This window comes from Musa acuminata, chromosome BXJ1-1, assembly GCF_036884655.1.
Source record: "Musa acuminata AAA Group cultivar baxijiao chromosome BXJ1-1, Cavendish_Baxijiao_AAA, whole genome shotgun sequence".
Taxonomy (NCBI): Eukaryota; Viridiplantae; Streptophyta; class Magnoliopsida; order Zingiberales; family Musaceae; genus Musa; species Musa acuminata.
Genome location: NC_088327.1, coordinates 39,946,617 through 39,962,865, shown reverse-complemented (window position 1 = coordinate 39,962,865; position 16,249 = coordinate 39,946,617). Strand labels below are relative to the sequence as shown.

At 35.1% G+C, this 16,249-nt stretch overlaps 1 protein-coding gene across 1 annotated transcript in view; it reads right to left on the bottom strand.

The window, feature by feature from the left end:
* The window catches only part of LOC135678865 (uncharacterized), a 74,921-nt gene extending 61,536 nt beyond the window's left edge, over positions 1-13,385 (bottom strand). Inside the window, exons 1-10 of the mRNA XM_065192100.1 lie at positions 13,117-13,385; positions 12,916-13,000; positions 11,921-11,960; positions 11,576-11,824; positions 2,865-2,964; positions 2,709-2,783; positions 1,193-1,291; positions 873-989; positions 673-788; positions 449-548 (exon numbers count right to left, since the gene is read on the bottom strand). Coding sequence (XP_065048172.1) covers positions 449-548; positions 673-788; positions 873-989; positions 1,193-1,291; positions 2,709-2,783; positions 2,865-2,964; positions 11,576-11,824; positions 11,921-11,960; positions 12,916-13,000; positions 13,117-13,248 — 1,113 coding nt within the window. The 5' untranslated portion in view covers positions 13,249-13,385. The remainder of the gene's footprint in view (positions 1-448; positions 549-672; positions 789-872; positions 990-1,192; positions 1,292-2,708; positions 2,784-2,864; positions 2,965-11,575; positions 11,825-11,920; positions 11,961-12,915; positions 13,001-13,116) is intronic.
* Between the last annotated feature and the right edge of the window lie 2,864 nt (positions 13,386-16,249).

The window sequence follows — 16,249 nt, the reverse complement described above, 5'->3', positions numbered from 1 at the left end:
TTTAGTGAATGTCAAAAGTTCAAAAAAAAGCACTACTTTAAGTGCAATCATGCACTAGAAAGGAGCAAAATGGACCCAAATGCTTAAAAAAGCAGCAATTTAGCCTTAGATTTTATAATGTTAACAATAGTTTGCAACTTGAATTACAAGATTAAAAACGTAACCTCCAATTGCATCATATGTACCTCCAACAAAAACAGGTTCATCAATGCAAAAAAGCACCATCAATGAAACCCTTTGAAACAAGGGATTTCACTTAGCCTAATTGAATCTTTCTAGTAAACTATGAAGGCAGAATGTGATTAACTTGAATAATATCTTGGGGGTCACAACTGATAACCAGAGTTGCAACTGTCCAATCAATATAAACGACAAAGAAAAGAACTTCCCATGTCATAGAATGATATATTTGTCCAATCATTCAGACACTAGAAATTTAGTGGCATACCCTGAGTTTCTTATTTGATGCAAGCACTTGTGGAGGAATAAGTGATGATAATTCACACAATGGTCTCGTCAAAGCTGAATAAGTTGGATGCTCGATAGCCCTGTTATTAAAGCCAAAAGAAACTATAATGACCATAGCATATCCCAACTTAAGGAAACATGCCTCAGCAACTAGGTAACGAGCATAAAGGATCGAACTTACACAAAGAAAGAGGAAACGCATACCAGATATGAGAATCTTTAACACAAGTAAGAATATCAAGGTTTGGAGCGCGGGGATGGCACCAAGATGCCACACTATGACAAGCAAGTTTTGGAACTGGTTTTATACGCCTAAGTTCCTGCAATTGGATATAGACTATTGTGGCAAAAGAGACTGACAGAAACTTATGATGGTATGAGTATCAGGTCAGAATACAACATACCCTGAATGAGATACTGTCCCATATAACTAAAGTTTTATCAGCACCAATAGTGATGAGTTGAGGTGCACTTCCCATCACCCTTGAAAGCTCAACAGCCACCACCCCTCCATCATGTGCCTTGCAAAGGTTATTGTCAAAGTATATTTAGTCTAACCAGACACTATTTGTTTCATCTTAATCCAGAAATAAAATGAGGACTTATCCTTTAGTTGTTAAGAAACAAAGGGATATACTGAGAAACGAACTGGAAGAAGGCAACAGATATTCTATCATAAACCACTAGCAAAGAAAGGGAAAAAAACAAAAGAAGATTAAGCTACCTTTAAACTAAGCTTGGGCACAAGTTCACGTGAATCATGGATATGGTCTGCACTCCATATTATAAGCAGACCATCACTTGCCCCAGAAACTAGGAATACCTGAAAATGCAGACAACATTATATGGTACTGTACATATAAAAACCACAGCAACATGGACATACATGAAAAATCAAATAAAACTTTAATGGACTTATTTTTAAATGCAGATAATCTAATAACCCCTCTCACATATTTCTTCTGAGTCAACCACCAAACAAGAAATGTCGCATCTTTTTCTTTTCCTCCCAACTGACCTTGCCAAATGATGAAGAAACCAAGAATTACTGGATAACATATATTGAGCAAATATCAACCATGCCTTGCATGGCTTGAGCCATACTTCCAACTTGAGGTGATGCAGTTTTCTAAATAATACCAGTCAGATTCTAGGGTTCCACCAATCGCAACCTTTAAGACAAGTTGCAAACTCCCAGCATGTTCCGAGCAATGTACGATAACAGGTTTTGTCCCTGCCTTGCTGATATCAAAGTATCAGCAAGGAAGCCCTTCAAGAAGCAAAACCAACAAACATTAGTTGATTTTGCATCATTGTCTCTACTTATTGTCCCCCATCTGAGGTCAAGAAAAATAGTTCTTTCATAGACCAACCATGAATATTACTCATAATAGGCTAGAATGATATTTTGTCCTTTGAAAAGAAGCAAGGAATGGCATCATTTCTCCGAGGTCTGAACATGTCCTAAGTTCATTAAAGGTCTTTTCTATACTTCAATAACCAAAATGACAAGGTGTATGCAATTTCCAATCAGATAAAAAACAATAAATATTTAAAAATTACTGAAAGAAGAAATTTTCTTAACAATTTTGGATCATTATACAATGTTGCAGGCTCCATACATATGCAAAATAAGAAAGCTGTGGTGTATTTAGTGTTTTGATTTGTTTTTGGCATCATTTATGCCGGATATCTTAGTTATCAAGATATAAAATTATTATTTCGCATAAAATACATATACAACATAAAACTTACCTAATGAACTATCAAGTAAAAGTCTAAAACTATAAAGGAAATAGCAACTTTATGATATAATTATCTTTAAATAATCATATAAGACCATGGGTGCTAAACTGCTAACAAACTTAATTAAATCAACATTTTATTTGAATTAGTAGCTAAGCAATCGAAAATCCAGCCATCCACTCTAGTATATTACAATTAAAATGGACATGTTCTGCTTTGCGAACTGCTATTACAGTGAAGTAACTCGAGATATCTCTGCACCAAATCTAAAAGGGCTCAAAGGAACTTAGGAATCAGTGAACAAAGCATCTCAAAGTTGTTATCATCTCTCAGTCACTGTGGAGACCCAAAGTCGCATTGATCAGAGAACAATATATTTGTAGATATCACTGATAGGAATTCTTAAGACAATAACATGCAATATAATCCTAATATGGATAAAGTGAAGCTATTCTAGCCTCAAATACAATAGCCAAAATTAAACAAGATATTACCTCGCCACTAGATGAAATAAATGTCATCAAGCAAGTGATCGATCCTTTATGGCCACCAGTATACCTACGGACAAGCTGCAAAGCGGAACTCTAGCTAACATTTTCAATAACAATGCAAGCAGATATTTAGACACAGCACAGTGTAGGTGTCAAAACCTTCCATGTTATCATTGACAGAACTCTTATTACACCATCTGATCCACCAAAAGCAACAAGTGGGCCATCACCAGTAGCAGATCTGGATAGAAATTCCATACTGCATAGAAATACAAGTCCAGATATTTATATGTAGATACTGTCCAACCAAGAAAGAATCAATGATGAATGTTGAAGACCAATGGAAGACCAGTTTGACAGAAAAGTCAAAGGCCCAAATGGAGCAACAACAGTGATAATGAAAAAGCTATTGACAGCTATTAGAGACAGGCAATTGATTCTCAAACATAATAAAGGGTGAGATCCTCAGTCAAATAGGCATCCTTCCGTAGCTTGAAACAAAGTCTTATTTGGACTTCCTCAGCATTATACCGCTGTATCATTTCAGAGCATCAATGTTGTACAAAATCATTACAAACCATCAAACTACCACATCTTATCCTCAAGCCATTGCAGAAAGTTCACTGCCAGGGGGTGCAGAAGCCTCAGCTAAAGGTTACCTTGACAACACAGGAAAGAGCAAGTAGGATATTACCGTGTGCCATGCCCACAGGCAATGCAACCATGACATTCTACCCTGCCACCAGTCAATTTGTCATAGCATGAGTATATGATACCAAATTTGCTTCCAATATAGTGAGAAATCCTTATTCTAAAAACCCTCGGTTCTAAAATTCTCCCTGCTCAAAGAGAAAAGGGAAAAGTGATGAACAAAACCAAAGAAGGTGAGGGAAACTCAAAGACTAAAGTGGTGCATATGACAAGTGATCTTCCAAATTCAGATCAGAGTTGAACAAGGTAAGATTTATAAGATATGAACTCTGTCTGGTCTACATTTTCTGTATCTCTACAAGAACACTCATCATACTTTCTCTGGGATACCCTAGAACTGAATTAGTTATCCAAACAGAAGAGCAAGACCAATTAATGTTTTATCCTAAGCTATAGGCAACCAGTAGATATTGAAATTTTGGGAAGCAAAATCTTGAAGGACTCAAAACTCCAGTTCATTTGAAAGGTAACTAGGCTGAGAAAAGAAAAGGAAATACAACTATTTTTATTCCTTCAAGCAACCTAGAATGGCATAGTTTAGGACAGGATATAGAAAAGTTACATGCAGCTGATCTAAAAAGACTAGTGGTTTCTTAGAATAAAAGTTCTTCACCAAACATTGTTCATTCTTCCCAGTCTTTTTCTTTTACATCTTCTCCTTTTCTTTTGTTTGTTGCAGCAACAATACAACAGTTCTCCAGACATTTTCAACTATATCAATTCAAATAGCCTCCTTTCCTTTAAATTGAATAGTTGCACATACCACTCCCTTATATTCTCGTTGTGCACAGAATCGTACTTCCTCTCAGCTGGCTGCTGCAGACAAACTTTGTAGTCCTCTGAAATAAATGTTGGGAGCCGACGTAAGCCATTCTTTGATATCCTTGTGTGCCGAAAACAGGTCCCATCAGTAACATCATAAACTGCAAGAAGAAATTCAAAACACCATTGGATTTTGCATTGGTGGGGTCCCCTCAGGGACAACTAGTCCAAGTGCCCTAGAAAGGGACACTGACATTTCTCATGCATGTCTTGATGTCATCAATGAGACCATCTCAGCATTTGAGGATCATACACAATGGTCCTTGTCAACTTCCGCCATACAACTCATAAGGCAATTTCAGACATTTTGGCAATATTTATGGGGCCCAATCTAACCAATAAAAATAAGTTGTAAGGATCAAACTATTTGGGATAGACTAAATGAATTTTTTTTCCACCATTGAGCTCTATGTAAAACAATATCTTACTAAATTTAGATCACTCAATTCTTTTTTTTAGTAGTTTGAATCAAGGTTCGCAATACCGTACCGTACCAGAGTTTCGACCTGGGCTCGGTATCGGTACGGTACGGTATACCGCTTGGTACACCCAGGTGTACCAAGCGGTATATTCAAGCGTGTCGAGTACTGTAGCAGTGCTACAGTACTGCTACAGTACCGGAACGGTAACATATGGTCTGCGTACCGGAAGTCTGACGGACCGGTACGTACCGCCCGTACCGGGCGGTACGGATCGGTACTGCAAACCATGGTTTGAATAAAGTCTTCTTATGAGTTTTTCTATCTCTAGCACCACTAATCATAATTAGCTTAGCTCATGTAATTACAGCATCCACAAGAGGCAAGATCACTCATCACACTCAGTAAATTCATTAAATATTATCAATGAACAACAATTTAAAAAGAATAAAAATACTTCTCCATCTAACTTGGTCATGAGGTCCACAATATTAAAGTAAGGTTGGTCTTCATGAGGCCAGTATCATGGATCTTACATTTTTTATTCACAAATACAGATTGGTGGAGTGAGGATTAAAAACAAGTAATTCACCCATGCCATCCAAAATGACAATCATGGCACCAAATTATCCACTAGATTGGTTTAAGAAAGAAAAGACAAAGCAAAGAGAAGGAGGTAGATGAATTCAAATGGATGAGAGTATTTGGCTGAGAAATAGGACTTTCTCATGGTCACAGTCATCCTACTGGTATGGATGGACCATAATATGATGTTGATAATAAATCTCATTTTACCAAATTTGACTTGTGACTCAGAATGACAGCATAAATAATGGCATTTTTACTCACTGTGGTCACATAGCTAAGAATTAGTTCCACATCAGCAACTGCAATCTACTTGTTCTATTATTCCAATAGAAACTAGAAGCAAAACTAAGCTTAGTGACCAGGATATCATGATTATTGCATGTTCATCAGAATTTTTTGACTTCATGCATTTTACAAGTTTTTATGAATGTGTTTTTATTACATACTTGACACGGGAATGCCTAACTTGCTACAATCTGCTTATATGGACCTTGTTGATGCTATGGTATTTTTTTCAGCCCATAATGTTGCCTCATAATTTTCAACTCAGCCCACTCAAATATGACAGCTAATGAGCATATTCCTTACACAAAGTTAAAGTTATTTCAAGATACTTTTCTTTATGACTAAGGAACGCATTAAAGGAGTTAGTTACCAGCTATAAAACATTTAATCCCGTAATTTCCTATGCATGAAGAGTTGTTTCATGCACTAGTACTTATTTTGGTGCTTTAGGGTTAGAAAGGAGTTTAGAAACTGATGATATTGGCAAAAGTTCTCTTGGAGTGCTGAGTCTTTAACACCTCCTCTTAAACTCTCTTAAACTCTGAATCTTTTGAATGTGTTCATGAGTGGTGAGTCTTTTGCTTTTAGTTCTATATCCTTGTTTATTATCCTTGGGGTAGTAAACTTTCTATATCCCTTTGTAATATTAAACTTGGTGGTGAACCTTTTTTTCGATCTTATTAAAGTTTTATCGTGAGTTTATTTTTTTTCTATCCAAAAAATTTATTTCGGCAAATACAACTGTACTATCGGCTTTCTTTCAAAATCCATTCTGCATCACCCCCGTATCAGTTTGGTATAAGAGCTAAAGGTTAGAGATCATGGCAAGACGGAATGGAAAAGATGTAGTTGGTGAAGGTAGCAACCATGAAGATGATGTTGAGTCGTTAAGGCTGCAGCTACGAAGATTGTTGCATAGTCTGCAAGAAAAAAAATGAAATAATTGAAAATTTTTGAAATAGAAACAACCAGCATGAAAATGATGTCCAAAAGTTTACTTCTGATGATAATACACCTCCTCTTCCAAGGGAATCGAGAAGATTTTGAGCAAAACATGGAGTCCAAGATGAGTGACAGAATAAATACAACCTAAGACTAGATATTCCGGAGTTTGAAGGTAAAATCAATGTTGATGACTTTATCGATTGGCTTAATACAATAGAAAGAATTTTCGATTTTTATAAACCACTAAAACAAAATAAGGTAAAACTTGTGGCACTCAAATTTAGACGGAATGCATCTTTTTGATGGGAAAATCTGAAGAAACAAAGAGAACGTGAGGGGAAGAATATGATCGTGACACGGGAGAAAATGAAAAGAGAGCTGAAGAGAAAATATTTACCTGACAATTATAGGCAAGAGATTTTTCTCAAAATCCATGATTTCAAACAAAAAGATCTTAGTATGGAGGAGTACACAGCAGAATTCGATAATCTCATTTTAAAATGAGAGCTTATGGAACCAGAAGAGCAAACCATTGCAAGATACTTAGGAGGTCTGAAATATGAGACTGCTAATCTGCTCATAAGGACCTTGTTGATCTATGATATTTTTTTCAGCCCACAATATTGTCTCGTAGTTTTCAACTCAGCCCACTCAAATATGACAACTCATAAGCATATTCCCTACACAAAGTTAAAGCTATTTCAACATGTTATTATTCATGACTAAGGAACACATTAAAGGAGTTAGTTACCAGCTATAAAACACTTAATCTCGTAATTCCCTATGCACGAAAGGTTGTTTCATGCACTAGTACTTATTTTGATGTTTTAGGGTTATAAAGGAGTTTAGAAACTGATTATATCGGCAGAAGCTCTCTTGGAGTGCTCTCTTAAACTCTGTATCTCTTGGATACATCCTTGAGTGGTGAGTATTTTGCTTTTAGTTTTGTATCCTTATTTATTATCCTTGGGGTGATGAACTTTCTGTATCCCTTTATGATATTAAACTTGGTGGTGCGCTTTCTTTTTTATCTTATTAAAGTTTTATCATGAGTTTGTTCCTTTTCTATTCAAAAAACTTATTTCGGCAAATACAACTGTACTGTCAGCTTTTTTTCAAAATCCATTATGCATCACCCTCGTATCAATAATTCATAATAGGTCTTAAAACATATTTTTGATTAATTATTTAGTAAAAAAAAGTATCGGTACTGGACCAAGATCTTAACAAGCCGTAGCAAAAGACTATCAAAACCAATGCCCTAGACAACAGTTGCAACAGCATTAACTACATCCAAAATTATAAAGGAATCAGCAATATTTTTGCAGCAACAGTTTCCTCTACCAATTACGATAAAGGTAACAACAATCATAGGCAATGGTCAAACACTTAACATAAAAGAAACACAATGAGTTGACTCAAAAAATAAAGCAGAACTTCTTAGCTACTGAGAAATATATGATTAAAAACCTGATTGGTTGATACCATTCCATCCAACTTTTGTCAATCCAATTAAGAACCAGAAAGTAGGCTGGCACTTATCAATATACAAACCCAGATATAGTTTCAACCAAAGATAGCTTGTTGCAGTACCACCGCTACAAAAAGAGAGAGAGGGAGAGGGAGAAAGAGGAGAGAGGAAGAAGAGAGAGAGAGAGAGAGAGAGAGAGAGAAAGAAAGAAAGAAAGAAAGAGAGGAGAGGAAAAGTTAATTGGTGTTGTATGCGATGCATCTAATGTAGGAATTGGTATTGTTTCGAGTCAAGACGGAAAGCCTATTACCCTTTTTAGTGAGAAGTTGAATGATACAAGAAGAAAATATTCTACCTATGATAAGGAGTTTTATGTCATTTATCGAGCTTTATCTCATTGAAGTTAGTATCTTTAGAGCCAAGCAATTTGTCCTATATTCTGATCATGAGGCATTAAAATTCATTAACCAACAACACAAGCTAAACAAGAGGCATGCAACTTGGGTGGAGTTCTTACAATCATATAATTTTATAATCAAGCACAAATCTGGTGTTCAAAACGTAATTGCTGATGCATTAAACAGAAAGCATTCTTTATTATCAGCAATGGAAGTCAAAGTGATTGGATTTGAGATATTCAAAGATCTCTATGAGAATGATGTGGATTTCGGCTCAATATGGCAGAATTGCAAATCATGTTCCTTTCAACAATTTTCTATCTTTGATAGTTTTCTTTTTTAAGCTAATGCCTTGTGTGTTCCATCTTGTTCTTTGAGACAAGTAATTCTATCTTAAGCTCATGGTAGTGTTTTGGGAGAACATTTCGGTAGGGACAAGACTCAACTCTTGTTCAATCAAATTTCTATTGGCCTGAGATGTTTAGAGATGTGGAGAGACACGTAAAGCAATACTGAGTGTGTCATTTGGCAAAAACAAGAAGTCAAAATTCTGGTTTATACACTTCATTGCTAGTGCCAAATACTCCATGGAAGAAGTGAGCCTTGATTTCGTTTTGGGACTGCCAAGAACTCAAATAAACAAGGATTCTATCATGGTTGTTGTTGACAGATTTTTAAAAATGTCTCATTTTGTTCCCTGCAACAAATCAAATGATACATCTCATATTACTGATTTGTATTTTAAGGAGATTATTAAATTACATAGTATTCCAAGAACTACGGTGTCTGATCGAGATTCAAAATTTCTTAATCATTTTTTAAGAACTCTTTGGAGGAAACTGGGTACTTCTTTAAATTTCAATAGCTTGCATCACCCACAAACCGATGGGCAAATTGAGGTAACAAATAGAAGCTTGGGAAACTTACTTAGAAGCTATGTTGGCAAGAACATTAAACAATGAGATTTTATTTTTCCACAAATTGAGTTTTCCTACAATCGTTCCTCATATCATAACATTGGAAAGAGTCCTTTTGAGGTTGTTTATAGTGCTAATCCTACTGGTCCTTTGGACTTGGCCCCTCATTCAACAACTAAGCAATTTAGTGGAGATGCTAATGAGAGAGTTAAGCAAATAAAGAAGCTGCATAAGGGTGTTAAAGCAACCATAGAAAAACAAAATGAGAGGTACATAAAAGCTGCCAACAAACATAGAAAACATATGGAGTTTAATGTAGGTGATTTGATTTGGATTCATCTAAGGAAGGAGAGGTTTCCACCAGGCAAATTTGAAAAATTAAAACCAAAGGCTGATGGTCCATTCAAGGTGCTTAAGAGAATTGGTAAAAATGCTTATGAGATCGAGCTACCGAAAGATTACAAAGTGTCCCCAACATTAAATGTGGCTGATTTAAGTCCTTATCATAATCAAGTTGATGAAATAAATAAGGACTTAAGGACAAGTCTTTTTCAACCAGGGGAGATTGACACGGGAGTGCCTAATTTGCTACAATCTGCTTATATGGATCTCGCTGATGCTATCATATTTTTTTCAACCCACAATGTTGCCTCATAGTTTTCAACTCAGCCCACTCAAATATGATAACTCATAAGCATATTTCCTATACAAAGTTAAAGTTGTTTCAAGATGCTTTTCTTCATGACTAAAGAACATATTAAAGGAGTTAGTTAGCAACTGTAAAACACTTAATCTCGTAATTCCTTATGCATGAAGGGTTGTTTCATGCACTAGTATTTTATTTTGATGTTTTAGGGTTAGAAAGAAGTTTAAAAACTGATGATATCAGCAGAAGCTCTCTTAGAGTGCTCTCTTAAACTCTGTATCTCTTGAATGCTTCCTTGAGTGATGAGTCTTTTGCTTTTAGTTTTGTATCCTTGTTTATTATCCTTGGAGTTGTGAACTTTCTGTATCCCTTTGTGATATTAAAGTTAGTGGTGAGCTTTCTTTTTTATCTTATTAAAGTTTTATCTTGAGTTTGTTTCTTTTCTATCCGAAAAACTTATTTCGACAAATACAACTGTACTGTCAGCTTTCTTTCAAAATCCATTCTGCATCACCCCCGTATCAATACTTCATAATAGGTCTTAAAACATATTTTTGATTAATTATTTAGTAAAAGAAAGTATCGGTACTGGACCAAGATCTTAACAAGCCGTAGCAAAAGATTATCAAAACCAATGCCCTAGACAACAGTTGCAATAGTATTAACTACATCCAAAATAATAAAGGAATCAGCAATATTTTAGCAGCAACAGTTTCCGCTACCAATTACGATAAAGGAAACAACAATCATAGGCAATGGTCAAACATATAACATAAAAGAAACACAATGAGTTGACTCAAAAAATAAAACAGAACTTCTTAGCTACTGAGAAATATATGATTAAAACCCTGATTGGATGATACCATTCCATCCAACTTTTGTCAGTCCAATTAAGAACCAAAAAATAGGCTGGCACTTATCAATATACAAACCCAGATATAGTTTCAACCAAAGACTAGCTTGTTGCAGTACCACCGCCATAAAAAGAGAGAGAGGGAGAGGGAGAAAGAGGGGAGACGAAGGAGAGAGAGAGATAGGAGAGGAAAAGATACCATTTCATCTTATTTTTCCTCCTTTTTATTTTTCATAGACAAGTTTACTCTTTTAGTTCTTCGTTTCATTTTTATATTCTATTTCTACTTTTGTTATTAAAGGTTCATTTTGCTGCTTTGTTTTTTCAAAATGTTTATGTGAGGTCTAAGAACATACAAGGCATACAACATGCTTTTGACCAATATTTCCATTATGACATTACAGTCAAACAAGGCCCCCCACCAATCACCAAGATCTTAATATGTGGAACAAAATTAACAATTGTATTTCATGTAAATCATTAAACTTAAGCAAGTCAATAAAGGCAAAATCAAGTCAAAGAAATTAATAGGTTTATGAAAACTTGTTTAAAAAACCATGATTACATCTAAAAAGCATGTATTGTACCTTTATTTAGAAAAGCTATAACCAGGTCCACATTATTATTTATCCTAGAGTCCACATTATCATTTGGAACCAAAATATTTACCCAAAGAAGAGAAAGCAAAAGAAGGTATTAATTTATACAGAGGGATAAGAAAAGAGACCTGCATACTTTATACATAATACTTAAATGACTGTTTTACAGTCCACAGAAAAACCAGAGAAGAAAAAGGTTGGAATGATATGTCATACCATAGAAGAGACCTGTTATCGAGCTCTTGCTTAGGAACATCACGCCCTCGCATAGTAACCAAATCCAAAAATATGGCTTTGTTCTCACAGCAAATGACGATAAAATGTCTTCCTCTAGTGGATGGAATAGGTGAACTAAAAGCTGAGGATTGTTGATTGGCAGCAGATGGTGCTTCAGCAGCTGCAGAGCGATTCCGCCAGTGTTGCCAGAACCGCACATCATCATCATAGAAACCAACTTGCTTCACACTAAAGTACTCATAAATTAATGTTTCAGTAAAGCCTGTGAAAGACCACGAAGAAATTCAAACGAAAAAAAAAAACAAAACCAATAAAATTCATTACCTTCCTCCACGTATAGCCTCTGTAGGTTTTCCTCTGAACTCTGTCAGCATAATGAAGATAAAGCTGATAAAGAACTACTAACAGATGCATGTTTCAGTTCATATACAATTGGAAATATTTATAATCACAAATTTAAATAAAAAGCAATTTGCAAGTGATTACATTAAACAATGATCATTTCCGTTTCTGGTCAAAACAGGAAAGCAAGCATTTTCTTGCTAACAATGCCATCAGCATAGGTCGCTGGAACCAAAGAAGTGTGACAGATGCACTACAACCAAATTTCTGCCACCAGCTTTATCATTATTAATGATCGTTATCCATTATGCTTGAGTACAAGCTAATCCACCTTACTATTCTTCAAGCACTCTTCTACCTAAACAAGGTCCAGATAATATCTGTCATATTTCACCAACTTGAATGGTAACATTTTCAAATATTGCCTGTCAATTGGCACATTTAATAAACAACTTAAGAAGAATTTAGGTGCCCTGTGCGTAATACGAGAGCTGATACCAAAGGAAAAATCGTTAACCTGATATCGGTAACCATTATGAATAAATCAAGTTCATTAGATTGCCTTGTATATTTAAATCACCATCTCATGTCACAAAAAAGAGGTTACCAAATTTGTTTAGTTTACGTTCGAATTTTAAATTCTTGAACAATTTTATCAACATAATAGAAGAGGACTCCCAAACAAACCAGCCTAGTGCAATGTCCCAAATACCAACAGGCATTGGCAGACTTGGCATATCTGGGACGCAGCATATAATAGTGGTAGAAGTTGCAACAGCCGAACTCAACTTGAGGAGCGGAACCTCTAATTTTACCGGAATAACTGAGTTATCACGAGTAAATTAAGAACTCTTATAAACATAAAGACTCGAGAAAAAGACAAGTCTCGTATTCTCATCGTTAAGCCAATTGGTAATCTTCAAGCATCAACAGAAAACCAAACTAAGACGAGAAACGTACGAAATCAACTCGCGTACCAGTTTCTCCTTCGGCGAGCTTCTCCAGCTTCGTCCCAACCAAGCGCCGCTCATCGACGCCGCCGGCCTTCAGCTCATATATCACCTATCAAGAACCAGATCAAAGATGTCGTGAAAACCAATGTAACCCTAAAGAAGAAACAGAGTGGAACATGAAAGAAAAAGAAAAAAAAAAGGAAGGCAAGAATGAGATTCTCGGACCTGGCGGTGCTCCCAATTCCAGACGGAGACGTGGTCGGAGTTGTCGGCGGTGACAAGCCAGGGATAGGTGGGGTGAAGCTGGATCTTGACGATCTTGCCGTTGGTCTGGCGAAACGCCCGCAGCCGAAGCATCTTTCACCGTCTCTTCCTTGCACCGACCTAACCTCGATCAAGAACAAAGGAAAAGAACGCCAGATCTGATGTTTTGAAATCACAGCCTCGGACCTTGGATCGAAGAAGAAGAAGAAGAAGAAGAAGGGCTCGGTGGGAGATCCACGTCGCTCGCGATCCATCTCCGGATCTTGGCCTTGACGTACAAGTAGAAAGAGTGGAGAGCGAAGCGGAGGGAGGACGTGGCTTCCTCGATTTCAAATGGGTAAATAAGGTTACGTCGTTTTTGGGTCGCATAAGAGAGCCTCGCACATTCTCGAGTTGGCCCCATTAGTCTTTTTGTCTTGGGGGGTCACTTTGTTTAAGGCAATGGCCGTGTCACGATAACATTAGCTCTGATTGGGGCAGTTATGTTTTGATTCCGTGGTGGATTGGCCGCCCGCCCTCGTCGTCATCTCCGTAACAAACAGTCTAAACTTGCGGGAGAGGCAACTATTTATGTTTATTTATTTCAAAATAATATCAAAATTGATTTTTATTTATTTCTTAATATAAAAAGGAATGAAATAATTTTTTTAATAACAGAGAGGCAACTATTTGCCAAATTATTTATAAAAGAGTGAGCTTACATTTGCACTTGCTCTCATATATTCAAATTCTTATTTAAAAAAACTCGTGAATCATTAAAGACTTATATGCGATAATTACGTACAAATTATTTTATTTGCACTTGCTCTCAACTATTTGCCGACTATTTGCCAACTTGTTTTTATTGAGATTACGTACAAATTCTTTTATCATCAATTCCCGATGATGCAGTCAGTATGCGCTATCTATCAGCAAATTGTCATGGACGACTTGGCCTTTGACATGTGAACACTGTTCATAGTTTATTCCTACCTTATGCAACATCTAAAGACTCGTGAATCATTAAAGACTTATAAGCGATAATTACGTATTGTCAAAATTATTTAAAGTTTGAAGCTTCCATTCCATATCGTATAGGGATTTTCTTATACGATGATGACATGATGCAATGCATTACAATCTTGAGCGAGGTTTGTAAAATTTACCTTGTTAAAATATCAAAGAAACTTATCTTTGAAATATCTATCTTATCATCTATAAATAAATGTTATCTCATTAATACTCAACGTGGATATATGATATTATTATTAAGTCTAGAATTTTGATGATAAACCTAATGATGAATTTATTAGACTAAATATATTTTTGAGAGCAATTGGGTGTTAATAAAGGATCATCCACTCTTAGTATCATAAGAAGAATATCTTATGTATTCTCACTTAGGCAAATCCCTAGTTATGGTCACTCGAATTGAGAGAGAATGAGTTCCCCGAGAGAATCCGATAAGAGAGAGACTCGGATCAATTTCGTATAGACTTGATAGTACCATACCTGATATATAATCTCTAGGATATTAGATAGATGAAGGACTATAAATATACAATAATTGAGGACAAATAAGTCCAATGGATTAGATCTTATTGTACCATTTGGGGACTATGGCTTAGTGGCCTAGTACGTCAATAGTTGATGAGTTGAGTGAATTATTATGAGGATAATAATTCACTTAATCAGAAAAGAGTTTTGACAGGTGCAACTCATAGTCAATTCAATATTCGACCTAGAGTATCACACACATATGGTGGACAAGTGCAAATTATTTAATGATCCCTTTAAGTAATCCCTTTAAGTAATCAAGATGGTCACTCTATCACACATCCTCCCATGTTCAATGGGATGGAATATGCCTATTAAAAAATAGATTTTCTTACTTTATATGGATTTTGATTTATGGAATGTTGTTGAGTTTAGTTTAAAAAAATCCTTCTGTTAAAGCTATGAATGTTTTATTTTATATTTTAGATAAAAATAAGTTTAATCGAGTTTCTTCTTGTGACTTAGAGATATACGATATACACTTGAAGTTACTCATAAAGGCACAAGTAAAGTAAAAAAAATCTAAAATTAATCTTTTAATTCATAGTTATGAATTATTTAAAATGAAGCCAAGTAAATCTATGGATGATATGTATACCCATTTTATGGATGTTGGTAATGAATTAAAAACTCTTGATAAAACTTATATTAATCTTGAATTAGTGAGTAAGATCTTAAGGTCTCCTTCTAAAAGTTAAGACCCAAAGATAATGACAATCCAAGAAGCTAAAAATTTGAACAATATTTCTCTTGAAGAACTCATAGGATCTTTAAATGACCTATGGAATAATATGCAAAATGCATGATTTAGAGGATAAAAATCTTTTTTTAAAAAAGGATATTCCTCTGAAATCCAAAGAAGATTATTTGAGCAAAGGCTCAAAGACGTGATACTTCTTAAAAAAAATTGAATAAGTTCATCAGAAGAAACAAGACAAATATTGTAAGATGAGAATGTAAGAATAAAAGTGAGTCTAAGAAAGATGCAATCATATGTTATGAGTACAAAAAAATTGAGATACTTCAATAAAGAGTATCCACAATTTAAAAAAAAAAGTTAATTCAAAAAAGAAGAAAGTACTCAAAGCAATATGGGATAAATCAAGTAAGTCAAAACTAGAATAGCAAATTAATGAAGAAGATATAACAAATTATACCTTAATAGCTTTCAATGATGACATATTTTACTCTTCCAAAACTTCTTTATTGCATCAAGAATTACTTGATGTATTTTATGATTTATATGATTAACTTAAAAAGATTGATAAATTTGCTAAAAAGGGATCATGTTTCACTCGTTAATAAATTTGATACATTGAAAAATAAGTATAACAACTGTATGTCAGCATCTTCCAACTTCTTACACAAAATGTAAAGATTTAGAATTGTCTAGCTTTGAACTTAAAAATGAGTTAGTTCAAAAATCACTAGAATTGCATGCTTTGAAAAATACAAAGAATGACTTATTTACCATGAATGAAAAACTAGAACATTGCTTAAGTGAGTCTATTGATAGTTTTGATATAATAGAATCACTTAAAAACGAGAATATGTTACT